The sequence below is a fragment of the Aethalodelphis obliquidens genome, unplaced genomic scaffold (genome assembly GCF_003676395.1).
Source record: "Aethalodelphis obliquidens isolate GAN/ISIS:26980383/991018 unplaced genomic scaffold, ASM367639v1 scaffold18, whole genome shotgun sequence".
NCBI classification, from domain to species: Eukaryota; Metazoa; Chordata; class Mammalia; order Artiodactyla; family Delphinidae; genus Aethalodelphis; species Aethalodelphis obliquidens.
Window position 1 is genome coordinate 12,366,719 of NW_020837962.1, and position 26,194 is coordinate 12,392,912.

General features: G+C 57.8%; 1 protein-coding gene across 4 annotated transcripts; it reads left to right on the top strand.

Moving 5' to 3' along the window:
- The first annotated feature begins 1,599 nt into the window (after positions 1-1,599).
- CLCN7 (Cl-/H+ antiporter 7) lies at positions 1,600-26,174 on the top strand. Of its 4 annotated transcripts, none has more exons than XM_027117893.1 (25): positions 1,601-1,805; positions 9,328-9,399; positions 12,539-12,610; positions 12,705-12,770; positions 13,161-13,293; positions 13,526-13,635; positions 14,286-14,366; positions 15,246-15,308; positions 15,423-15,506; positions 16,012-16,105; positions 16,369-16,433; positions 16,827-16,943; positions 17,628-17,682; positions 18,020-18,080; positions 18,675-18,813; positions 19,619-19,712; positions 20,787-21,010; positions 22,502-22,553; positions 22,794-22,921; positions 23,108-23,193; positions 23,438-23,567; positions 24,137-24,196; positions 24,298-24,474; positions 24,738-24,818; positions 24,968-26,174. In XM_027117893.1, the coding sequence occupies exons 1-25, from the start codon at positions 1,653-1,655 to the stop codon at positions 25,052-25,054; spliced, it is 2,484 nt and encodes an 827-aa protein (XP_026973694.1). In that variant the 5' UTR covers positions 1,601-1,652; the 3' UTR covers positions 25,055-26,174. The 4 variants fall into 4 exon arrangements, with proteins under 4 accessions (XP_026973696.1, XP_026973694.1, XP_026973695.1 ...); XM_027117894.1 differs by having other exon boundaries at positions 20,841-21,010; XM_027117895.1 differs by lacking the exon at positions 9,328-9,399 and having other exon boundaries at positions 1,600-1,805.
- Positions 26,175-26,194: the final 20 nt, after the last annotated feature.

Consider the following 26,194-nt stretch of genomic DNA (forward strand, 5'->3'; position numbering starts at 1 on the left):
TTTCGGGTGCTTACGACACCATGGGGGACCCAGGATATTTCACTTCTACAGCAGCATTTCTGCCAAGGTTCACAGACCCTAAGACAGTGGGTATTTGGCAGAAGCATCATGGCTGTGGGCGGCCAGCCGCATCGCATCTGAGAGTCTCCACGAGGGCAGGGCAGCCTGGGAAAGGGCTTGGGAAGGAGCTTCGTGGGAGCTCAGGTCGATAGGAATTTGGGAAGGGCTGGCTTGTCCAGCTGAGGAGTCTGGGCTCTGTCGAGGGCAGCCCATCAGGTTTTGTGCAGGGGAGTGTGAGCACGCATCTCATGTGATCCACCATCCCCACTGAGTGAGTGGCATGAGCCACATCCACCTTGAACCCCATCAATCCCACCTTTGACCTGCGTCTGCTGCGTTCCTGAGTGGGGGGAGGACAGAAGGATCCAGAGGGGCTTCCCCAGCACCACCCCTCCGTCCCCGGGACTGTTCTCACTTCCCCATCGCTGTGTGCAGCTCTCCTCCTGCCTGGACGGTTTCACGCAAACCACACTCGTCCACTTCGTTCAGTCAAACCAGCCTGGGACCAGCCCTGAGGCTCGTTGGAGCCGGTGCCAGCTTCACTCTGCAGCCTCCAGGCCCTCCTCCACAGCCAGGGCCATCACATGCTTGTCAACATCCCTCGAAAGGGCAAAGCCAGGTCACACTAAGGAGAAAACACCTTTTCTGAAAGAACGTTGTTCTTAGTATTTTCAAAAAATTGTTGCACAGTGATCGTGGGAAAACTTAATCCTGTTGGGCTTCCTTCCTCTTATTTTAGTTTCAATTTTGGTTTTATTTTGAAATATGTGGAGGAAGAGCCTATAAAGAACTTCTAAAATCTTTTTATTTTGAAAAGTTTCAAGTTTAAAGAAAAAAGTTACAAGAGGACTACATTGCACATCATTTATATTTACCCCATATTCATCACCTGCTAACATCCTACCACATTTTCTTTCTCCCGCTATTGGTAGCTACGTATTGTGATTACCATTAGCTTGTGAATCATCTGAGACTACGTTGCAGACATCACATCACAACCCCTGAATATCTCAGTGTATGTCTACTGAGAAAAAGGACTTTTCTGATATGACCCCCAGACAAAGATCACCCTTGGGCGACTGGGCGCAGCTATAACACCGCTATGTAATGTACAGTGCAGATCCAATCTTTGCCAATTGTCCCCAAAATGCCAGGCCCACGAGCAGCCTTCAGTTGCCCATCTCTTTATCCTCCATCCAAGGCAGTCACTCAGTCTTTCTTGGTCTTTCGTGACGCTGACACTACGGGACGAGCTGGCTAGCTGTTTAGCAGGTGTCCCTCAATTTGGGTTCATCTGCATTTTCCCCCTGGGATGGGATCAGTGGAGCGTTTTCCGCAGGAAGGCCACAGGGCTGTGTTGTGTCCTCAGCACAACCGTTTGCTACGTGGTGATCGGTCCTGACAGGCGAGTCCACCAGGCAGCGGGACTACAACTCCCAGAAGGCCGCGCGCGCGCGCGCCCCGCAGCCGCCGCCGGGGCACGCGGGTGCCATCTGGGCCACGTGACGGCCGTCCGGGTCACGTGGCCGAGGCGCGGGTCACGAGAACAAACACGGCCAAGGCGCTGCCTGGCCGGTCCTCTGCGGCGGGACATGGCCAACGTCTCCAAAAAGGTGTCGTGGTCCGGACGCGACGTGGACGACGACGAGGCGGCGCCGCTGCTGCGGAGGGCGGCGCGGCCCGGGGCGCCGGCCGGGGAGGCCACGCCGCTGTTGAACGGGGCTGGGCCTGCGGCCGTCCGCGCGGTGAGCCCAGGGAGAGGCGGGCCGGGTCGGGTCCGCGCCGCGGTTGCCGGTGCCGGGAGCCGGGCCCGCGGGGATGCGGCGAGTCCGTGCTCGGGCAGTCCTAGTGGCAGAGGCGGGAACGCGCCTCGGGTCCCGCTTGGTAAATGGCAGGGCGAGCTCGGAACCTGGAACCCGGGGTTCTGTAGTCCTGGGAGACGCTGGGAGGCGCTCGGCCCGGTGACTCTCGGGGTCGAGGAGCCGGCCCATTATCTTGGTGTTAAGGAGCGTGGGAGAGCCCAGTCGCACGCTGCTGTAGAGTCCCGGTAGCATGAAGCTAATTTATCTCCTCACAGTTTATTTCTTAGTGGATTTAAAGGAAAGGCAGATGGTCTTCTGCTTAGGTAACCTTTTCCTTTTCTTTTTTTTTGGAACACTGTATACACGAGCAACTATTTTTACTGCTTTTGAACCCCAAGAGATTTTAAGAGCTTAGGTTGCAGAGTTTGCTTTTGCAGTGGGAATATCTGGGGGGCTGCATCTTTACAGGGAGCGGGACAGGCCTTCAGGGCGACCTTAGGAATGACAAATATGTGCGTTCAGTTTCCCTTAGCAGTTCATTGAAATTGAAGCACAGTGGTTGAAATGTGCTTTGCAGGTCAGCACAGAAGTTTGCGGCCTTAAGTGAATTTCCGTGTGTGTTAATTTTGAGCTAATGAACTTCTTTTGTTGATTGCTTGGCCTTACTCGGTTTTGTGATTGTTTTTTCGTTTTTCTACTCCTATCCTAGATCTGTCCATTAAACACTTGTGTGGTGTTTAATGAGGAAGGACTCAAGTATCAGGTTGTTTGTCTAGAGCTTATCTAGGTTTCCCCAGCCCCCAGAAATGCATCAGACAATGAAGGTCAAAGTCTGTTCCTTGAGTGGGGTCTTCTGTTGAAGTGCTTTCTGTGTCTGCATGAGAAGTGACGTGAAAGGGGAGAATTTGCAGTGGTGGGGATATGGATGCTTTGTTGTTTTCTTCTCACAACAATTGTTTCTTTTTTACTCTTTAAAAGAGGGTAATCTGAAGTTTACAAACCAGAAGTATGAAACTGGCTTGGCTTTAAGGGTGACAGGTAGAGAGATTGGAAGCTTCGAGGTTGAATTGGGGTTTATTTCGGGACTGAATGTGCTCAAGAGTTTCCCACTTTTCTTTATGCATAGACACAGGAGTTGGCTTTTTTTGAAACAAACTGTTGATTTCTTCCCTTAAAACTCATTCCCTTAAAAGAACCTCTGCGACCTTTTTTGTTTGTTCATTTGCATTTAATAACAAGTGACTAGCTGCTCTTAAGTGACTTAAAACATAATTTATTGTGTGCGTGTCGTGTGCTCGGCTGCATGCAGTTTGCCTGGGACTCTGAGGTACATGATGCAGCTTCCTTCCTCCTGGCTCCAGGCTCCTGGAAAACCAGGCCCAGTGCTCTGTGAGGAAGGTGTGAGGGACCCCAAAAGCAGGAGAGGTCACACTAGGTCCTGTCTTGGAAGAGTGCATGATCCTCAGGCGGGTGGACAGAGGGGAAAGATAAAGGGAGTGAGCATTTGGGAAGTAAGTCGGAGTGGGGAGTGGAGGCTTGGGGGAAGGAACCGGGGTCGACCTGCAGGGGACAGCTGCGGGCTTCGAATTTAGCTTTATCTTGTGGGAGAATCCTTCAGAAGCTGGAGGGTCCAGCCTTGAAGGATCCTTAGACGGCCTTGCGTGGATGGGGTAGGGGGGCACTGGAGGCATTGGTGCTAGGAACTCTGCTCTGGACCAGCAGAGGCAAGTGCTGCAGCCTCCTGTGCCTCAGGCTCCTCACCAGCAGGAAAGCTAATATGCTTCCAGCCCCGAGCACCACCTGTCACAAGGTGGTAAACGCTAGTTACTCTCAGAGGTATTAAAAACGGCAGCTTGGAAGTGATCATCTCTGAGTTGCTGTTCCTGGGGCGACTCCCGTGCAAATGACTGAACTCCTCGAGGCCGGCTTTCTTGCAGGAGGGTCGGCTCTGGACCAGAGGGCTGAGTTCGCTGTAGCAGATGGCGGCTTGTAAGCTGCTCTCAGACCAGGGTCGTTTGAACTAAAGTGACAGCCCAGGCCAACAACCGCTCTATGAGAATGTTCTGGTGAGCTGGACAGGAGAGCTTGTCTTGCCACCTCCTGGTCCTTCATGGTTTGTTGCAGGGCGTCCAGAGTTGGAGGCTGGTGTTCTTGCACCCGGCATGGGAACCTGCCAGGCACCATGAGGTGGCTGCTCTGGGCAGCCCCAGGCAGGGTGGGCTGGGGGCCGGCCTGAGCTCAGCCTCCATCTGGCTGGAACCAGGCCATTCAGGGTTGCTCTACCCTCTCTCCGGCCCTCGGCCTGTTGTGCCTGAGTGTGGGGTGAGGGTGGGTCATCCAGCAAGTTGCTGCCTGTCCACCCCTGGGGCAAGGAGAGGGTGAGGTCAGCCAGCAAGTCATGGTCATGTGGGCAGCAGGAAGCAGAGCATTTTGAAAACTTACAGAGGGAAATCTGAGCCAGAAACAGAGGCTCCGGGTGTGGGGGTGGGTATTTGCAGTGTTTGTAAATGCGGGTCCTTTGCAGGGACCTCAGCTTCGGGAAGCTCCGCCTGAGGCAGCCTGAGGGGTAGGACCCTCAGGTTGGTGTTTAGTATCAGTTTTGGGGCACTTACTCCTCTGGGAACTGGGGTGTTCTGCCCTGGTGACCTGGAGCCACGGGCTACGGTCGGAGTATGGGGGGCCAGGAGGGGGTCATGTGCAGGCAAGCTGCAGGGGCAGGTCATCACCATCCCCACTGGCCCCTTGAGCTCTGCTCAATGTAAGGGAGCACCCCGTCTTTCTCGTAGCTGGCTCCCAGCCCCAGGGCAGCCCCTCCAGGAAGTCCCTCTGCCTCAGCGCCCTGTACTATCCTCCTCCTCCTCCTCCTTCCCCCCTCCTCCCCCGCTTTGCAGAGTCCAGGCCTGCCCCCTCAGCTGACCCTCCCCTGAGGGCTCCCTCAGGCCTTTAGTGGTACCTGCCCAGGTCTAGTGTGAGGGGCTCAGAGTCTGGGGGAGGGCAAGAGAGGATGTGGGTACCACCGGACAGTGCAGAGAGCTGAGGACCAGGGTGGGCCCAGCCTAGTCAGAGGGTCCTGGGAGGCCTTCCGGGCAGAGGCTGCAGCACTCAGAAAGTGAGGTGCAGCAGCGGGGCTGTTCCCATCCGGCCCCCTCTGCACATCATTCATCAGGTCTCAGCCTAATGCGCCTCCCCAACCCCGAATCGGGCAGGCCTCTCCCTCAGGCTCTGTCATCGCCCTCAAAGCCTTTCTCACGGTTTACACTGACTTTTGTTTATGGGCAGCTTGGTTTTTCTGACTGTAAGCCCCTGGCTACGGAGGCCCTGTGCCCTCAGTGCTGGGGGGCATTGGGCTGGGAGGGGCGGTTAAAATGCAAAGTGGCAGAGTGGGCGGCAGGCGGCCTTTAAATTGTCTGTGAACTTTGTTTTAATGATGGTAAAAGCACATAACACAATTTACCATCCTAACCATGTCTAAGTGTACAGTCTGGCAGCATGAGGTCCATCCACAGTGTCGTGCCGCCATCACCCCAGCACCTCCAGAACTTTCTCATCCTCTCACACTGAACCTCTGTCCCAGTAAACACTGACTCCCCACCCCTCCCCCAGCCCTTGGCAAAGGCCATTCTGCTTTCTGTTTCTGTGAATTTGACGTCTCATAGCAGTGGTATCATAGGGTATTTGTTTTTTTGTTGACTGGCTTCTTTCTGTTAGTACAACGTCCTCCAGGTTCATCCATGCTGTAGCATGTGACAGGATTTCCCTGTTTTTAAGGCTGAATAATATTCCATTGTGTGGATGGACCACCTTAGGTTTATACATTCATCTGTCGATGGGCATTTGGGCTCCGTCCACCCCTTGGCTACTGTAAAAATGCTGCTGTGCATGTGGGTGTACAAATACCTCTTTGAGACCCTGCTTTCAGTTCATTTGGGTAGATAGCAAGAGGTGGAATTGCTGGATCATAAGGTAATTTCTATTTTTAATTTTTTGAGGAACCGCCATACTGTTTTCCACAGCAGCTGCTCCATATAACACTCCCAGCAACTGTGCACAAGGGTTCCTGTTTCTGCACATCTTCACCAGTGCTTGTTGTTCTGTTTTTTAACCCTGGCCATCCTCACAGCTGTGAGGTGGTATCCCATTGTGGTTTTGATCTTCATGTCCCAAGTCTTTGGCCTGTTTTTTTAATCAGCTTGTTCGTTGTTGTTGGGTTGTAGGGGTTCTTTACGTATTCTGGATATTAACCGTTATCGGTTACATGATCTGTAATTTTCTCCCATCCTGTAGGGCTAGTTCCTTTTCACTCTGTTGTTTCCTTTGGTACACAGAAGTTCTTCACTTTTTTTTTAAATTTTTTTTGCGGTACGCGGGCCTCTCACTGTTTTGGCCTCTCCCGTTGCGGAGCACAGGCTCCGGACGTGCAGGCCCAGCGGCCATGGCTTACAGGCCCAGCTTCTCCGCGGCATGTGGGATCCTCCCCGACCGGGGCACGAACCCGCGTCCCCTGCATCGGCAGGCGGACTCCCAACCACTGCGCCACCAGGGAAGCCCAGAAGTTCTTCACTTTGATGTAGTATCATTTGCGTTTAAATTTTAAAATAATTGTAGACTTACGGGAAGTTGAAAAGACAGTACAGAGAGGGCCTGTGTGCCTTCCTCCAGTTTCCCAAGATGGTTCCGTCTTACCTCACGGTAGTACTGTGCCGAACCCGGCATTGATGTTGGCACAATGTGTGTGAGTAGCACCCTGCCATTGTCACACGTGTGGATGTGTGTGAGCACGTCCATCAGTGCCGTTGTCCTACCTCTTACAGTCACCCCCTCCCCCCCCAAATCTGTCCTCCCTCCGGGTCTGACCTTTCGAGCACATCCAGTCTCTGGAGCCACATGGTCTGAAATCTTTCAGTTCTTTCGAAAGCATGGAGATTTCATCCAGGCTGTTGTGTGTTTCAATAGTTTGAGGAACTGCTAGTAATTAACTTGCATTTAAGAAATGAGAAAGGAACAGACAGAACAGATGAATCACTGAACTTCCAGTAAATGGCTTCTTTCATCACAAAAGATATTTCCTAAGAGATGCCCATAAAGTTCAGAAAAGAGGTGATGAAACCAGGAAGGTGCTGGAGGTGGGAGAGGGTGTGCCTGGGAGTTGTAATGGGGGCGCCATCTCCGCATGAGCGCATTTCCGGGTCCAGAATGGAGCTGTCTGGTGCAGATGTGTGCTCACCTGGCGTCCTCCCGGCCGGGTGCTGAGGACCCGTTGTCACCTGAGCGAGTGAGTCCGTGCCATGTGGACCGTTCTGCCCCCCTCTCCCCCAGCCGTGTGCGCGGTTGCAGCCTCAGCCTTGGGGACTGTTTAGGTGGCAGAGGCGCTGCTCTGCAGGGGCTGACTTGGTGTGGTGGGAGTGATCATGGGGTGCAGTCCATCAGTGAAGAGTGAGGTACAAACGGCCAGACCACCTGGTCTGTGGCCTCCGTCTTGGGTTGGACGGCAGATGGGTCTTCTGTTTTCACAGTCCAACTTTCAGTTCTGCCTGTCTTTGCACGCCGTCTTCTCCGTGGAGACGTCCCTGTTCCGTGTTGCTGTGGACGGGCTGGCGACTGGCACACCTTTCCTGATGACTCGTATATGCATAGGGAGCAGAGGCTGCAGCTCTGGGCCCCCTCCTGGGTTGAGTTCACTCTGGAACTGGGATCCTTTCTGGGCCAGCGGGCCAGGCATTCCTGCCCGTGCTTGGAGCTGGAGGGCCCGCCCTGCCTTTCTCATCAGATTCAGCAGTTTGGGGGCATTGTCGATTGTTTTTAAGAAAGAAAATGGCTATATTTCTCTCCTCACCCACCCATTGTACCGACGTTTGCTGTATATACGTAGAGAAAAGTGCAGTCACACGGTGGAGCAGGATGATGATCTAGTGAACACACCTGACAAGTTACCACCTGCCGTGGGGTGTGCAGTGCCCCCCGGAATGTCTCCACCCCTGACCTGGAACCCGTGTCTGAGACCTTTGCAGCTGTGGTCAAGTTACGATGTGGTCAGGCTGGTGTCCTCATGGGAGAGGAGAGACATGCGTGCATGTATACACGCACACATGAGGCCGGTGGCAACGGAGCAGAGATTGGAGTGATGTGGCCACAAGCCAGGGAATGAACACTAAGGATTGCCGGCATCCATCAGAGGCTGGAAGATCCTCCACACGACCCTGAGAGGGGGCCCTCCCTGTTGACACCTCAAGTTTGGACTTGTGGTGCAAGAGCTTGGAGAGAACACGTTTCTTGTTTTTCAGACGCCTAGGCTGTGTGATTGGGCACAGCAGCCCCAGGAGGCTCGACATCCCCCAGAGGAGTCACCAGTGTCCCCAAAGCCCCCTCGTCCCCCCTACCCTCTGGTAACCACCAGTAGCAGTAGGGCTAGTGCTGCTGAATTAAACTTTCTCTGCTGGAGTCACTGTGTGCTCAGGGCTCTGGCATGGCGGGCTCTGTGGTCCTTGTTCCTGCACTGCTTCGTGGTTTCCGCCAGAGAAGAGGCAGGGCAGGGCGCCTGGCTGCGTTTCAGAGGAGCACCGGGTTGTGTTTTTTGTTTGTTTGTTTTTTTGTTTTTTTTGTGGTACGCGGGCCTCTCACTGTTGTGGCCTCTCCCATTGTGGAGCACAGGCTCCGAACGCGCAGGCTCAGCGACCATGGCTCACGGGCCCAGCCGCTCCGTGGCATGTGGGATCCTCCCAGACCGGGGCACGAACCCACGTCCCCTACATCGGCAGGCAGACTCTCAACCACTGCGCCACCAGGGAAGCCTCGGGTTGTGTTTTTATGCCATATGTTCCACACAGTGTTTGTGTCCTGCAGCATGACTTGTTTCTCTGAAATGCATCTGTGAGCAGCCTGTGTTTTGTTCCCTAGTCCTGGCCTCCACCGTGCCTGGCAGTGGGCGTGAGGGCAGTCATGTGCCGGGGTGTCCGTCCTCTGTGGTTGACCTGCCCCTGTGCCCAGGAGTGCAGCCCCGCTTCAGAAAGGTCCTGCCCCGGAAAGGGGCACATATCTGGGGGGGCCTGCCTGGAGGCCTGTGATGGGTCCCCACCTGGTAGCCACTCAGTGTCATGATGGGGCTGAACAGAGAAAGATGGGGTTTGGAGGTGGGGGGATAGAAAGGCTCCTGGAGGAGGGGCCCTCAATCACCAGGGTTTTCCAGGCCAGGGAAGGAGGGTGGCCAGGAGGACACTGTAGAATGGGGGAGGGTGGGGCTTCCCATCTGGAGGTTGGGCTCCTCAGTGACAGGCTGTGGGTCATGGGGATGGGCCTGGGGTCCAGCACTGGCCCTGCTGGAGTCTCCCACACGGCAGGTGCGGCTCTGTGCTCCACAGGCAGGGCCAGGCAATGGGGTAGTGCACAGTGCAGGGCCAGGCAATGGGGTAGTGCACAGTGCAGCCCGGCCCCATAGCTAAGCGGCCTATGATTTCTCTTCTGCTTCTAGTCACCCCATTCAGCATTTTTCCGGATCGGACAGATGAGCAACGTGGAACTGGATGATGAGCTTCTGGACCCTGTGAGTGGTCGTCCTTTCCCATTTTTGGAGCTCCTGCTCATGCCAGGCCCCTTCCTGGGAAAGTCAGGCCTGCTCTTGTGGAGCCACAGCCTAGCAGAGGGCAGACGGAAAACCTGAACAAGAGGATGGCAGACATTGGCGGTTCTGTGCAGAGCATGGGGACAGAGTGACGTGCAGACAGTGGGGTCTGCAGAGTCTGGGCGACCAGGGAAGGCTGCTCTGCGGGGCCCTGTCCCCTGAGGCTGCCCGATGAGCAGAGGTTGGGGAGTACATGTCAGGCCAGGACCGTTGAGCTAGCTGCTGTGTGCGAGCTGGGGGGCAGGTGCCGTGGGCAGGTGTGGGGCCTGCAGGAGGGCGTCTCGGGGTGGTGGGCCCTTGGATGGGTGATGTCCACTTCTCCTGCCCCTGTGCTGGGGTCGAACTGTCCAGCAGCTGCCAGGGGAGCATTTCCCGAAACCCCCTCCCCCAGACTTGCACTTGACTTCCTCCTTGGAGGTGGCTCATGGTTCTGACTTGCATTTCCCTGAGGCTGCTGGTACCGTGTGTCCTTCATGTCTTCTGGAGGAACTCTGTTCAGACCCTGTGCACGTTTCTTAATCAGGTTGTGTTTTTATAATGAAGCTGTAAGAGGTCTTCATATACTTTAAACACAAGTTGCTCATCAGTTACAGGATTTGCAAAAACTTCCGCTTGGTCCATAGGTGGTCTCACTTTCTGCCAGTGTCCTTGGAAGCACAAAAGCTTTTAATTTTGATGAAGTCCATTTGATCTGTTTTCTGTTGCTTGTGCTTTGGGTGTCATGTCTAAGAAACCATCACCTAAGCCAAGGTTACAAAGATTTGCTCGTCTTTTCTTATAAGAGTTCTGTAGTTTAGATCTTTGATCTGTTTTTTGCTAATTTTGTACATGGTATGAGATAAGGGTCCAAATTCATTCTTTTGCATATGGATGCTCAGTTTTCCCAGCACCATTTCTTGAGAAAACTACTCTTTCCCTGTTGAATTGTCTCAGCACCATTGTTGAAGGTCAGTTTTTGTGGGGTTTTTTTCACTTTTTAAAAATTTATTTATTTATTTTTGGCTGCATTGGGTCTGCATTACGGATTTGTTTCTGGGCTCTCTGTCCTTGCGCCCGGGCCACACTCTGCTGATGACTAGCTTTGTAGTAAGTTTCAAAAGTAGGAACTTTGAATCATCCCACATCGTTTTTCTTTCTCAAGGAGGTGTTGGCCTTTCGGGATCCCTTGTGTATCTCCGTGTGGGGTTTAGGCTCAGTTTGTCAGTTTCTTCAGAAATGCCAGCTGGAACTTAGAGGTGGCATTGACTCTTAACATCAAATGTCCCGAGCCACAGTATAGCTTTCCATTTATTAACGTCTTCAGTTTTTTTCAACAATATTTTGCAACTCTTGGTGTACAAGTCTTACACTTCTTTTGTTAAACGTGTTTTAGGAATAAGTTTATTTTCTGTATCTTTTTATGCTATTGTAAATAGAGTTGTTTTCTCAATTTCATTTTGGATCGTTCATTGCAAGTACGTAGAAATGCATTTGATTTTGTATACTGATTTTATATTCTTCAATCTTACTAAATGTGTTATTAATACTAATTGTTTCTAGTGTACTTTTGGGGATTTTCTACACATAAGACCATGTCATCTGCAAAGAAGAGTTTCACTTCCTTTCTAATCTGGATGCTTTTCACTTTTCTCTCTTGCCTAATTGGACAAGGACAGTGCTGAGTAGAAATGCCAGAGCAGGCATCCTCGTCTTGTTCCTGATCTCAGAGGAAGAGCTTCAGTCTTTCACCACTGAGCATGAAGTTACCTGTGGGTTTTTTCTTTGTTTTTTTTTTTTTGCGGTACACAGGCCTCTCACTGTTGTGGCCTCTCCTGTTGCGGAGCACAGGCTCCGGACGTGCAGGCTCAGTGGCCATGGCTCACGGGTCCAGCCGCTCCGCGGCATGTGGGATCTCCCCGGACCGGGGCATGAACCCACGTCCCCTGCATCGGCAGGCAGACTCTCAACCACTGCGCCACCAGGGAAGCCCACCTGTGGGTTTTTTATAGGTGTCTTGATCAGGTTGAGGAAGTTCCCTTTATTCCTGGTTTATTGAGTGTTTTTATCACGAAGGGTTGAGTTTTGTCAGATGCTTTTTGTGACTACTGAGGTGTTCATTTCATGTGGACTTGGTCCTTTATTCTATTGGAACAGTATCAAACTGTTTTTACTTTCATACCAACTCACCCTCTGATTGTCCAGACACCACCTGAGTGTCCTGCAGGTCAGTTTGTTCAGACCCTAACTTCCCGGCATCCGTGCAGACCCACAGGCTGAGGGCTCAGTCCCACGAGACCCCCCGACCTCAGATGCCAGTGACAAGTCCAGGCTGTCACCTGTGCTTCTGACTGACCAGCTGTAAATCGGGGTTCCCACGCCTCCTCCTCGGGTTCCATAACTTGCCAGAATGGCTTGCAGAACTCAGGGAACACTTAGCTTATGTTACTGGTTTATCATAAAGGACATGACTTGAGAACAACCAGGTGGGAGAGATGCCCCGGGAAGGTGTGGGAAGGGGTGCAGAGCCCCCACGTTCTCCCTAGGAGCCACCTTCCCAGCACCTCCACATTCACCAGCTGCAATCTCCCTGAACCCCTCCATTTGGGGTTTGTGTGGAGGCTGCATTACACAGGCAGGACTAATTAAATCCTTGGCCGTTAGAGATGAGCTGCTTGTGTCTCCAGCCCGCTAATCCTGTGATGGTCTTCCAGCCCCAGCCCAGACACACTCGTCACCCAGAGATGCCAAGCGGGTGGGTCAGAGGCTGGTGCCAGAACCTGGACGTGGACCACAGACATCTTACACTAATTGCTTTTTGGGGGTCAACCCACCACACTAATTGCTTTTTGGGGGTCAACTCACCTTGTGTTCCTGGGATAAACCCGCCTGGCTGTGGTGTTGTGGGACCTTGCCTGCTGGTGTCCTGTGGAGAGTCTGTGTCTGCCAGTTCCTGCCTTGTGCTTGTCTAGCTTTGGGCTCAGGAGAGTCCCTGCCCTGCGGGACAAGTGAGCATGGCCCTTTCCTCGTTCTGCTTCGTTCTTACCTATGCTGGGTTGTCAAGCTCTGCCTCTTCCTCCCGCAGGACATGGACCCCCTTCACCCCTTCCCCAAGGAGATCCCGCACAACGAGAAGCTTCTGTCCCTCAAGTATGAGGTGGGCCCCCCTGCTCCCTGCCCTCTCCCGCGGTGGCCCACCTGAACCTGCGAGCTGGGGTCAGTTACTAGTGTTTCTACTGCCCGGTCCGCAGAGCTTGGACTATGACAACAGCGAGAACCAGCTGTTCCTGGAGGAGGAGCGGCGCATCAATCACACAGTGAGTCTGGCGGGCAGCTGGGCCTCATGGCCACGGTGTCCCCACCACCTCCCTCCCCTCTTGGCTCCAGCTGGTGTCCCGGAGTGAGCGCTGGCCGCTGCCCGGCACAGAGACCTGTGCGGGTGTCACATCATTACCACTGAGGAAGCTGTTCTTAGGGGTGGCGGCTGTGGCGGCTGGAGCGTCAGCATCCAGTTATGACCGGGTTGGGGAGTTCTGTCCCACCAGTGCTCCACGGCCTCTGAGATGTCGGTGGGGCTGCTCTTCCTGGGACTCAGGGTTCTGAAGGCAGCCCTGTGCGTGGTGGCAGTCACTAGAGCCGGCCACGACGGGACGTCCCGCCTCTGCACCCTCCTGTGACAGCGCCCCCCTTCATGCCCGCTGCCGCAGGCCTTCCGGACCGTGGAGATAAAGCGCTGGGTCATCTGTGCCATGATCGGGATCCTCACGGGCCTTGTGGCCTGCTTCATCGACATCGTGGTGGAGAAGCTGGCCGGCCTAAAGTACCGGGTCGTCAAGGACAGTATCCTTTGTCTGTGGTTGCCCAGAGCCAGCGGGTCCACAGGAGGAGCCCCCACCTGTGTTATGCCATTGGCCGGGGGACGTGACTGGACGGGGGCTGCATGTCTGGGGGTCAGGCTTTGTGGTGACCCTGAGATGCCCAGTAAGTGCTCCAGGTCCCAGAGTCCAGAGTGCAGCCCACTGGGGAGTGGCGCCTGGGTGACACCACCCCGCGTGGTCCTTGACAAGCCCAGACATTGACAAGTTCACGGCGCGGGGCGGGCTGTCCTTCTCCCTCCTGCTGTGGGCCTCGCTCAATGTGGCCTTTGTGCTCCTGGGCTCTGTGATCGTCGCCTTCATAGAGGTAGGTGGGCCCCTCCACCGCTCCCCACCCCAACCCCCCGCAGCGTCTTCCGGTGAGACTCACTGGCTAGACTGTAGTGGAATCCTTGCTAGGCATCAGGCGGTTCAGCCAAAACGAAGACCACCTGGGCCTTCCAACCCTGGTTTGGCGGCCGTGCCCATCCACCCGCACACTCCCTCGCCCACTTCACGCAGCAGGGAGAAGAGGCAGCGCCCAGCCCAGGGGTCCGGGTGGAGGGACCCACCCGAGGGGTCAGACGCTCCTGGGGCACCCTTCCTTCCTGTGCCCCCTTGCTTTTCCCTCGGGGCGTTGGAAGGAAGAAGGGGCAGCGTCCAGGAGCTTCTGTCTGGGGTGCAGTGCAGTGTCCCCCAGAGGGTGCAACAGTGCTGGCCGCTCAGCGGGTGTGTGACGTGGGCCTCCCATCATCCTGGGCACCCCCGCCTGCCTTGGGGACACTGAGCCTTCCCATGCCCGAGGCATTTCCTCCCCTTGGTGGTTGCTCTGTGTATCAGTGGGGAGAGGCGAGAAGCCGCTACCCTGGGCGACCTGGGCACTGCGTGGCGCGTCTTCCTGGGCCTGATGGTGGTGGTGGCGGCGGCAGTGGCGGCTCACTCGGCCTGCGGACTCAGTGCTGGCGCCCCTCCTTCCAGCCAGTCGCTGCTGGCAGCGGGATCCCCCAGATCAAGTGCTTCCTCAACGGGGTGAAGATCCCCCACGTGGTCCGGCTCAAGGTGAGACCTGAGGCGGCCCCGCCGGGAGCTCAGGGCTTAGCCCAAGGGGCTTCCTTGCTGGGTGAGAAGTGTGTCATTTGTCCACCTCCGCCTCCAAAACTCGCCCAGACCTGTGCTGTTTGCTGCTGACGAGCCTGCGTGTGGGTGTGCTGGCAGGTTTTATGTGAACTTTCTTTGGAAAATGGTAAAACTGTCGTACATTCTGAATGACGCAAAAATACTTGAAGGTACATCTGTCACAATTGCAACCACGTAGACATTTTAAGTTCCATACGGTGGTTAGTATTTCAGAATGAGAGTAGCTGTGTTGAGTGGTGAGTTTTTTCCTTTTTTCAGAATTTTCCTTAATCTCATTGTGCATGATCTTCTGGGTAATACACTGATTCCAAGGGGGTTGGGAGGTCAGGTTTCCTCCCGTGATCATTTCAGGGTGTGCAGCTGGTGTGCCTTGGTCTGGGGTTTGCTGGCAGCGTCTCTCCTGCTCTGTCTGGGGAGGAGGTACTCCGGGGAGCGGACAGGAGGGGTGGGGGTGCCTGTGCTCCGTGCCCTGCAGCAGGAGGGCAGGGCCCGAGGTAGGTGCGGGTGCAGGAGCCTGGAGCCCGGAGCCCGAGGACGGAGCGATAGCTGCTGTTTGCGTGTCTTCTGTGTGTACATGACCACCTGGGACAGAAGGGCTGAAGAGATGGGCGTCAGGAGAGCATCAGCTGCCAGCTCCCCCTCCCCCAGGACGCCCGCCGTGGGTGCCGGCCCCTTCTTTGGTGCTCATGCCTGCCGAGGGCTCACATGATTAGGTCCCTTCCCGTGTGTAGTTTGTCGCTCAGGTTCTTGGACCACGTGTGGCCTTTAATCAGACTTGGTGCAATTTCCTTTGTGTTCCAGACGCTGGTGATCAAAGTGTCCGGCGTGATCCTGTCCGTGGTTGGGGGACTGGCTGTGGGGAAGGTAACAGAGTGCAGCTACCCCTGCCTGAGTCCCTCTGCACCCGTGGGGCCTGGGGCCGGTGTGTCCCCGCCCCGGAGCCACGCCCATCTGAACGCAGCCGTTTGTGCCTTCCAGGAGGGACCAATGATCCATTCGGGCTCCGTGATTGCTGCTGGGGTCTCCCAGGGGAGGTCCACATCACTGAAGCGGGATTTCAAGGTGGGTCTTCCCTGCGCCCACGTCCATACCCCCAGGGCTGGGCCCCTGCCTCCCCTGCAGCCTCCTTCCCTTCGCCTCTGAGGATCCCTAGCATCCTGTCCATGGGGGCATCCTGTTGCCTTGGTGCTCTGGATGAGTGTGCATTTCTGCAAGGAAATGACCTGTAGCTGTAAGCTCACAGGAATGTGTGGCCTAGAGAGGTCGGGAAGGTCATGTGTGTGGGCTGCTGGTGCTCAGTTCTGGTCTTTCTTGCACAAACCTCAGTGTTTAAATATTGCTGAATGGGTTATTTTCTCTGGATGTTGGTGGGCAGGCAAGCTGCCCGAGACCCAACTCTTCAGTCCTGCGGGTTGTGAGCCCCGTGGTTGATGAGTGGCTTGTCCAGAGGCCTCCCCACATTCCTCCCTCCCCTCCCCCCTCGCTTTTGGGCCCACCTCCCCCCTTTCTGAGAGAAGTGCCCTTGGAGGCACTGGCTGAGACCCTCTCTCCGTCTGTCTTGGTTCAGATCTTTGAGTACTTCCGCAGAGACACAGAGAAACGGGACTTTGTCTCAGCAGGAGCTGCGGCCGGAGTGTCTGCTGCGTTTGGGGCCCCTGTAGGTGAGGAGGGCGGCCCTGCCTGGTCTGAGAGCTTGGTGACCGCCCGTGTAGGGGGAGCCAGGCTCTCCCTGCTGTGAGAGGGGTGGTTTGGGGTTTCTGGACTCAGTGCCTGGTGAGGGTGTGGGGTGGGCTTCTCAAGAGGCCCCGATGGCTGCCTCTGTCGTGGGCTTGGTGTCCTGGGGTCTGGGGGCATGGGTGGCAGTGGGTGAGGGGCTGTCTGTGGCTCGGCGGGCACTTCAGGGCTGGGCCACTGGCTGTTCCAGGTGGGGTCCTGTTCAGCTTGGAGGAGGGTGCATCCTTCTGGAATCAGTTCCTGACATGGAGAATCGTAAGTGCCTGGGACGGCCACCTTCCCGAGTTTGGGCAGCCCTGGCACTGGGCCTTCATGGCTGGGTGGACGCATGGCTCTTGGCCCACACTGTGGGGTCTGCACCTGAGCTTCCCGTCCAGCTGGTGGATCCCTGAGCCGTAGGCCTGTTTCTCCTCCGTCCTCATCGGGACCCCAGGCCCCGCACACGTTCTTACCCTGGCCGAGCCAGTGGGGCTCCGAGCCACCTTCCCTCAGCCTTCGGAGGGTCTAGGCACCACCCAGGTGACAGGAGGGGAGACAGCCCTTTTGCTGCAGCCCCTCCTCACCCTCTGGCCCTGGGCTCAGCCGCTGTACACACTGCCGCAACTCACCACTATGGCTCTGACGGCACTCGTCTTTTTCTGCCTGCAGTTCTTTGCTTCCATGATTTCCACCTTCACCCTGAATTTCGTCTTAAGCATTTACCATGGAAACGTGTGGGATCTGTCCAGCCCCGGTCTCATCAATTTTGGAAGATTTGACACTGAGGTAACCCACTGCATCGTTCCCTTTTTTCTCTGGTTCTTTCTATGAGCAGGGCCCAGGTTGTTTACTCAAGGTTCGGCCTGAGAGCTGGGCTTCTGGAAAGGTCTAGCTGTTAGCCGTGGGATAGGGCCCTTGTTTGTGAGCACCTGGAGCTGGAGGTGCTCCAGGAGGGTGCACGTGACCCGGCCACACAGGTTGTGGCGCCCGTCAGCCAGCGGGCACTTCAGGAGTGGCTCAGGTGCCTGCAGACTGTCAGGCAACATCACTAGACTGGTGGCCAGCGCTCCTGCAGCAGTTTCTGGAGGCCGAGAGGTGCAGGCAGCATTTCTGGAGCGGCCTGCGCTGCACACTGCCATCACTGAGCCCAGGGAGCCTCTCAGGGGCTGGTCCTCACCCGTGGATGCGTCAGAGGTCCTGGGTGACTAGGTCACCAGCATCCTCTCCCTTGCTCATGGCCCTCACTTACCCTTTGGCAAAAGCTCAGGCGGCCCCCCAGAGCCGCCGTGTGAGAAGGCAGGCGGTCTGCCCAAGCACCCGGCCTTTCTCTCTGGGGGCCTCCTCGCCCTGCAGGAAAGCACCAGGGTTCCCGTGCACAGGTGTGTCCTGTGAAACGTCCGATCCCAAGTCTGAGCAGGAGCTGGTGGCAGTTTTCCTCACAGAAGGTCTCCTCTTCCTCCCTCTGCACAGACGATGGTGTACACAATCCATGAGATCCCCATCTTCATCGCCATGGGCGTGGTGGGTAAGGGCCGTCCCCGCGTGGGACAGCGCCGACCAGTGGGGACAGGGCCTGCGGGGCTCCAGGCCTGACCCGGCTTCGAGGGCCAGAGAAGCACGTGGTCTCCACCCCTGCTGGCTGTCCCAGGACCGCCCGGGGCAGTGGGGAGGGAGCCCGACCCTGGGAGGACTGGAGCTGCACTCTGGCTGATGACAGCCCCCTGGGAAGCAGACGGACCTGGGCAACACTCCTTACTCTGAAAGCCCGTGGGATGTGAGCCCTCCACCCAGTGGGCGTTTGCTGCCTGGGCAGCCTGCTTCTCTTCCCGAGTCCCGGACACGCAGCTCCTTCCTTGTCCCAGGTGGCATTCTCGGAGCTGTGTTCAACGCCTTGAATTACTGGTTGACGATGTTTCGAATCAGGTGAGAAACCTGTTCAGGGACTGAGTTGAGAGGTGTGGCCACACAGGGCATCTGAAAACTGACCGGTCATGGGCTCTTGCCCACGGGTCCGTGGGGAAGCCACGTGCCAAGCACACTCCTCCACGGTGGTTTGTACCTGAGGAGACAGACCCACTCGGCAGGGGGACGGGTGGGGCCTGGAGGGTGGCCCCTGGCAGGGAAGGCACAGCCCATGGATCCGGCGCGGCCCTGGGTTGATGCTCTTCTGGGCCTCTCATGTCAGCGCCAGCGCGGTTTGTACGGGGCCGTCCTGACTTGGGCACGTTTGGTCCAACACAGGTCCTCTGCTGTTAGGAGAGCCATCATGAGAGCTTTCTGGTTTTCTGAAGCCGTAGGGGTGGGTCTTGGCATTCTTCTTTCTTGTCTTTTTGCACTAACATAAAATGAGGTTGGGGAGCATCCGGGAGGCAGCCTGAGAGTGTTCAGGAGCCAGGGCGGGTTGGTCATCAGATGAGCTCAGCATCCTGGACGGCTCTCCCGAGTTGCAAGCTCAGGTTGCCCTGGCTGCCGCCCCAGCCATCCCACAGCTCAGTCCACCCCGGCTCTTTGCTCCAGGTACATCCACCGGCCCTGCCTTCAGGTGATCGAGGCCATGCTGGTGGCCGCCGTCACGGCCACGGTTGCCTTCGTGCTGATTTATTCGTCCCGGGATTGCCAGCCCCTGCAGGGGAGCTCCGTGTCCTATCCACTCCAGGTAGGCGGCCGGGGCAGGGGCAGGGTGAGCCTTCCCAGACATGGGTGGGTGCCACGTCGGCCTGGGGTCTCACCCCGGTCCTCTCAGAGCAGCGGCCTGACAGGTTCTGCAAGGGGACTGTGGAGGTGGGGTTGTGGGCCTGCAGGCGGAAACTCGCGTGCACACGCTCACCGCGGCACAACTCCCCGCAGCCCCTGTGCCCGTCAGTGACGAGCAGGTGAACACGGCCTGGTCCGTCCACACAGTGGGTTTCCTCAGTTGTAGGAAGGGTTGGAGCTCTGACACGTGCTCCCACACAGATGAACCTGGCAAACACTGCTGAGTGAAAGAAGCCAGACAGCAAGGGCCACACATCGTGTGGTTTCTGTTTATGGGAAACATCCAGAACCGAAAGCGGTTGCTGGTTGCCGGTGGGTGTGGAGTGTGTACTCACAGGCTTGTCACAGATGTGGGTCTGGGGTGCATGGCTGGCTCTGGTGGGGCTGTGGGGTTAACCCACACAGCTTTGCATGGAGCCCCTGCCCTTGTCAAGGCCTGCAGGGACCCACAGTCTGCCCAGTGAACTGTGGGAGCGTGCTCCAAACGTGAGCCTTTGGATCCCCACGTACCCCAGGGACAGACTCGCCATGCAGCCCCTGCCTGGCCAGATGGCTTCTGAAGCCCTCACTGGGCCAGGGTCTGGCTCTTGGGTCCTGCCTCCCCTCCAAGACAGCAGCCTGACCCGCCTGTTGTGTGCTTGGTGCCTGATGCTGTCCAGGCCAGGACACTGTGTCCCACTGGCCTGTTCTCTTTCCTGACTTTGCAGCTGTTCTGTGCCGATGGCGAGTATAATTCGATGGCTGCAGCCTTCTTCAACACCCCAGAGAAGAGCGTGGTCAGCCTTTTCCACGACCCCCCAGGTGTGTGCCCATGCTCTGCACTCTGCTGTCAGACGCAGGTCCCCATGTGGGCCTGTTCCCTCTGGCCTGGTCTGCAGCCGGCCCACAGACACTGGGCCCAGGCCTGGCTGATGGCTTCTGGCCGAGCCCCCACTGCCTCCCTGCAGGGCTGAGTGCACTGGAGCGTGGGGGCTGGCAGCCTGGGGTTGGCTGGTGGCCAGTGCTTGGGAGGGGCCCAGCCAAGCTCCCCACGTGTCTCCTTCCCTCCCTGGAGGCCGTCCTGTCATTCATTAAGACAGTCTCACCTCCCAGGATGAGTTTTTCTTCTGGGCGCTGCTCGCAGAGGTCACTCTCAGTCAGAAAACAGCCTGGTGACTCGTATACCAGCGAGGTGCCTTGCCCAGCTTCATGTTCTTAATAACAAACAGGCTCAGACTGGGCACAGACCTGCTTCCACTTCCCCTGTTTTCGGTTCCGCGGGGTGGGGGCGGGGAGGAGGGGCACACCCCCGAGATCCAGAGTGGCTGCTGCGACGTGCTTGCCCGTCTGTCTGTGGCTCTAGTTGTTTCCTGACATACCAGTTCTGGGAACTCCCTGGTTCTCACATTTGTGCACGCGCATGCGTGCGTGTGTGTGCGCACGCGCGCTGTGGGAGTTCACGCAATTTAGCAGAAAGGCTTTTAAACGTGGGGGAGGCCGAGCCCCCAAAGATGCTGAGCGGGCCATACAGGCCCCCTGGGGGTGCTGGCTCTGGGGTTTGTGTGACATCTTCCCACTTTTGGAGTCATCTGGTGCAGGGTAGTGGCCGTGGCGGCCATGGCCTCCCTCCTGCACCCTCCCCTGACCCCTGGTGGTCTCAGTGCCACCCTTTTCCATGCAGACCTCAGCAGCCACCTTCCCTTGGCCCAGGTCACCATCCTGCTGGCAGCTCTGGGCCCCGGTGGCCCCAGCTCCCCTCTGCCCTGCCCGCTGGGCTGCCGTGCTCACACTCTGAGTGTTGGGCCCCCAAGACCCGGCACCCTGGCCTCTGAGAAGGGGGTGACTCTGGGGGTCTGGGTGTGACCAGGAGGCTCTGACGGGCTGCTGGGCAGGCAGCTCCGCCTGGGGTTGAGTCCGTGTGGCAAGCCCTGGCCAGCGCCCTGTCTGCAGGTTCCTACAACCCCATGACGCTCGGCCTCTTCACCCTGGTCTACTTCTTCTTGGCCTGCTGGACCTACGGGCTCACGGTGTCGGCCGGTGTCTTCATCCCATCCCTGCTCATCGGAGCTGCCTGGGGCCGGCTCTTTGGCATCTCCCTGTCCTACCTCACCGGGGCCGCGGTGAGTGGGGGTCTTAGGGGCCGGCTGGGCTGGGAGGAAGGGACGGTGTTCCCGGTGCCCACTAGGGCCACCGTGGGCCAGAGCAGGGGTCATGCGTGCGTGTGGCCTTCAGGGAGGGCATGGGTGTTGGGAGAGAGCGTGGTGTAGAAGGATGGGGGCAGGTGCAGGAGTTGGGGCCTGGGAGTGCGGTGTCCAGGCCTTGGCCCCGCAGCTGCCTTCTGGCTTCTTCCTCCCACCTGCCTCCGTAGGCTCCTTGGTCTTTATTCTGTGAGTCTTCTATTTGCATCTTAGTTGTTCAAGTAAGACTTTAAAAAACTGTAAGAGGGGCTTCCCTGGTGGCGCAGTGGTTGAGAGTCCGCCTGCCAATGCAGGGGACGCGGGTTTGTGCCCCGGTTCGGGAGGATCCCACATGCCGCGGAGCGGCTGGGCCCATGAGCCACGGCCGCTGAGCCTGTGCGTCCGGAGCCTGTGCTCCGCAACGGGAGAGGCCCCAACAGTGAGAGGCCCGCGTACCGCAAAAAAAAAACAAAAACTGTAAGAGACGCACAGCAAGCCTCCCTTCACTGGGTCCAGGTCATGTGTCCCAGGTTTCCTTCCAGACACGGTTTTTAGTTTAATTTTGTTTTTTTTTAATTGGTACGTAACTCACGTACCATAAACCAGTGGTCCCCAACCTTTTTTGGCACCAGGGACCGGTTTCGTGGAAGACAGTGTTCTGTGGACGGGGGTGGGGGGATGGTTCAGGCAGTAATGCGAGCAGTGGGGAGCAGCAGATGAAGCTTCACTCGCTTGCCCACCGCCCACCTCCTGCTGTGCGGTCCAGTCCATGGCCCGGAGGTTGGGGACCCCTGCCATAAACTCTCTCCTTCTGTAAGTGAACGGTTGGGTGGCTCTTTAGCCTGTTCACAGAGCTGTGTAACCGTGATCGCTGCTTAGTTCCAGGATGTTCTCATCACTCCAAAAAGAAACCTGTCCCCATTAAGCAATCACATCTGTGTCCCCCTTCCTCAGCCCCTGGTGGCCACTAATCAGCTTTCTGCCTCCATGGATGTGCCTCTTCTGATTGTTGTAGATTCACGAAATCACGCTTCATGGCCTTCTGTGTCTGGCCTCATCATTGAGCACCATGTTTTCAGGGCTCATCCATGTTGTAGCACGAGTCCGATTTTCACTCCTTTTTAGGCTCCCTGGTGTGGCGCAGGCATTTGTCCACGGACTCCGGTCACTGCACACACGCGGGGTGCCCCCGCCCCCCCGCCCCGGCCATAGTGCATACCCTCCTGTCTTAGGCTGCCGAGTTCTGCAGGTGGCAGAGTTCATTCAGTGCATCCCTGAGCGGGCACAGCTAGGGTATTTACAAACTCAGGTGATGCTGCCACAGACCATTTTTTGTGTAAACTGTAGTATTTCCTCCTGGGCCCAGTGCTGTCAGTGCATCTTGGTGGGTTTGGCTGCCACTTTCCCCCAGCATCCCCTCTGTCTTCCCTGCAGGTCTGGGCAGACCCCGGCAAGTACGCCCTGATGGGAGCAGCTGCCCAGCTGGGTGAGTGCTGGCTGCAACATGGGCGTCCGGAGGTCAGGAGGGCCACTCCCCCAGCGTGTGGCTGGGCAGGGTCACTGTCCCCATCTGGTGCTATCTGGGGGGGCCGGTACACAGGGTTGCATGGACAGAGCGGGAGCTGCACAGGGAACACGGCACGGGAACATGGGAGGGGCCGGCGGCGCAGCCTGCAGAGGCTCGTGCCCCCACCAACCCTCCCTTCCCCTCCCCACCTCCTGGCAGGTGGGATTGTGAGGATGACGCTGAGCCTGACAGTCATCATGATGGAGGCCACCAGCAATGTGACCTACGGCTTCCCCATCATGCTGGTGCTGATGACCGCCAAGATTGTGGGGGATGTCTTCATCGAGGTGCGGCCTGTGGGAGAGGCCGCCTGCCTTGCTCGCCCTCGCTCTGCAGCCCCTCCCCGTGCCCCTGGCCTCGGAGCCTGAGGCTGGGAGAAAGACTGGCGGTCTTCGGCCGCCGCAAGGGAGGGGGCCCTGTGGAGGCTGCCCCGCAAGCAGCCTCTTGCATGGCCGTGCCCGTCCTCTCCCCAGGGCCTGTACGACATGCACATCCAGCTGCAGAGTGTGCCCTTCCTGCACTGGGAAGCCCCAGTCACCTCACACTCGCTCACCGCCAGGTACCCCTCCCCGGGGCAGGCCCGCAGGCTGGGGGGCGGGTGCTGGACGCCCTGGGAGGCTTGGTGGGGGCAGCCTGGAGCAGGACGTGGGTGCAGGGCTGGTTCCCCCAGGGCAGCACCTCGGGGTCTGCGCTCCTGGCCCACCTTGTCTCCAGGTTTCCTGAGTCCGGCCACTTCCTGCATGTTGAGCTGTTCGGGAAGCTTCCTCTGCCCCATGGTGGATCATAGCGTCTCTCTTCTACAGGGAGGTGATGAGCACACCAGTCACCTGTCTGCGGAGGAGGGAGAAGGTGGGCATCATTGTGGATGTGCTGAGCAGCACGGCGTCCAATCATAATGGCTTCCCTGTGGTGGAGGATGCCGACGGCACGCAGGTACCACCCAGCTTCAGGAAGCCGGGCTCATCATCTGTGCTGGCGAGTGGGGCGTGTTGGGGGCCATGGTTTCCATGAATGTGGACGCCCTGCTCTGGGGTTTCTGGAAGAATTCCGCTGGTCACACGGCTGTGAAGACAGGTACATGTGAGCGCTGTTCCCGCAGCTTGGGTAGTTACTGATGCGCCTGTGTGTTCTGTGGTCACACCCCAAGCTGCACCCCCAGCTGAGGAGTCACAGCTGTGCCTGTCAGGAGGTCCTGATGGAAGGTGCAGCGACATCTGGGCCACGGTCTGCTTTTCGCCCCCACAAATGCTATGGTCTCTCAGCACCTCGTGATTGGGGTCCTGCCTCCCCTCCTGGGCGTTTGGGGATCCGTGAGCCTGTGCAGGTGAAATGCCTGTAGCAGGGCCAGTGCCCATAGGCAGCCAGCATCGCTGGGGACCCTGGCTGGAGCCCCCAGGCGTCCCGGCGCTGTTGCCTGGCCCCTCTGGACCAGCCAGCAGGGCAGACCCTAGGTCCCAAGTCCCAGGTCCTCCGCAGACAAGGGTGTTTTGTTTCTTGTGCAGCCAGCCCGGCTCCAGGGCTTAATCCTGCGCTCCCAGCTCATCGTCCTGCTCAAGCACAAGGTAGGCTGTCAGGGGTGGCAGGAGAAGGGGGTGGCAGGAGATGCCGGGCAGGGCCCTGGGCTCTGAGGCGCTGCCACCCACTGCCTGCCCCCCGCCCGCAGGTGTTCATAGAACGCTCTTATATGGGCCTGCTACGGCGCCGGCTGCGGCTGAAGGACTTCCGTGATGCCTACCCGCGCTTCCCCCCCATCCAGTCCATCCATGTGTCCCAGGACGAGCGGGAGTGCACCATGGACCTCTCTGAGTTCATGAACCCCTCCCCCTACACGGTGCCCCAGGTGCCGCAGGGGCGGTGGGGAGCAGGGGCCTGACCCCCACTTCCAGAGCCTCATGCAGCCACCACCCCTGGTGGCATTCTGGCTTCACTGGCCATTGCAGACAGGGGTGGGGGGCGAGCTTTGTAGGAGGGTGGAGGTGGCTACAGAGCAGGATGTGCTAGCTGAGGCGGGGGTGTGGCAGGGGGGCGGCAGGTCCTGGCCCGCTCCTGTCCCGGGGTGGGGCAGGGGCCGGCGGGCGAGCTGAGGCTGCGTCTGCATTGCAGGAGGCATCTCTCCCGCGGGTGTTCAAGCTGTTTCGGGCCCTGGGCCTCAGGCACCTGGTGGTGGTGGACAACTGCAATCAGGTGATGGGGGGAGCCCACTGCCTGCAGCCTACCAACCTGCCTGCCTACCCGCAGGGCTCCCCCAGACTATGCTGTCCTCCGCACACGGGACAGTGGCATCCACAGAGGCAGAGGCCGCTGGATCCCATGACCTAGCTTTGCTCCCACAGGTGGTCGGGCTGGTGACCAGGAAGGACCTCGCCAGGTACCGGCTTGGGAAGGGGGGCCTAGAGGAGCTCTCTCTGGCCCAGACGTGAGGCCCTGGCACCTCCCCCGGGGTGCCTGCCTCGCTCCCCAGGCAGCGGCGGATCCAGCGTCCTCCAGACCTCGGGGACAGCCCAGCCAGCGTGTGACACGTGTGGTCTCTTCGTGTTCTCAGTGCCCCCCTCCCCCCCAACCTCATTCCTTCACCCTCCAAGATTTCACACGCCAGCCTCCTGTTTCCTGACTTCGAGGAGTCAGTTTGTAGAACTGCTGCTCTTTTTTCTGAGAGACCGCAAGTGTGCGTATGTATCTGCATGTGTGTGCACGTGTGACAGCTGGCAGGCTGGGCCCTGTGGGTCCGAGTACTGCAGCCCCCAGGACGGGCCCATTGCCTGGAAGCAGTGCACCCTAAGCACCGCCAGCTGGAGGCCTGGGCGACTCGCTGCAGCAGAGGCCTCTGGTCCTGTCCCTCTCAGCCCTCAGCTCAGTTTGCGGCCGTGAGATTTGGGGTCTGGGCAGAAACACAAGCTGAACTCATGAAGGCGAGGGCTCGGGGGAGCAGGACCACCTGGAGAGCAGACCCTGGAGCCGCACTCCCAGACACCCGTGCACCCCAAGCCACACCCACTTGGTGCAGTGGGCTCTGAGCCGGGGTCTGGGCCAAAGGGGAGAGCTGAGACATTCCTGTGGGCCCGGACCCCCAAGTCCAGCCATGCCTCTATCACAGCGCCCGTGTGGACGGCACAGGGAAGGCGGGTCTTCTCAGCACACGGGGGCCCCATGGGCCCCTGAGGACCCCCAGCCCCGAGTGATGTTCTGGGGCAGCTCTGCTTCCAGTGTGTTGGGGGCAGGTTGTTTCTGGGAAGAGCTGGCGAGCCCAGAGCAGGGATGCACCCCTCCCAGGCTGGGCAGTGCCAGATTTGGGATCCTGTGTCCCCAGTGCCCCACGGGACTTTTTTTCTAAAGTGACTCACGTCCCCAGCCCACTTCTGTGATGAGGTCCGTGGATTCCTTTGTGGTAGGTTGGCGGGCACTCCACCTGGCTTTTAGCCTCTTTCAAGGGGATGGGGCCGCAAAAGACCTCTTCCATCCTGGCAGGGGAGCCCTCCATGGGGGGCACAGGGGTCCAAGTGTGGGGATCTGAATGGGAGAAATAAAGGAATTGTACCCAGACAACTGGTGCTGGCTTCTCG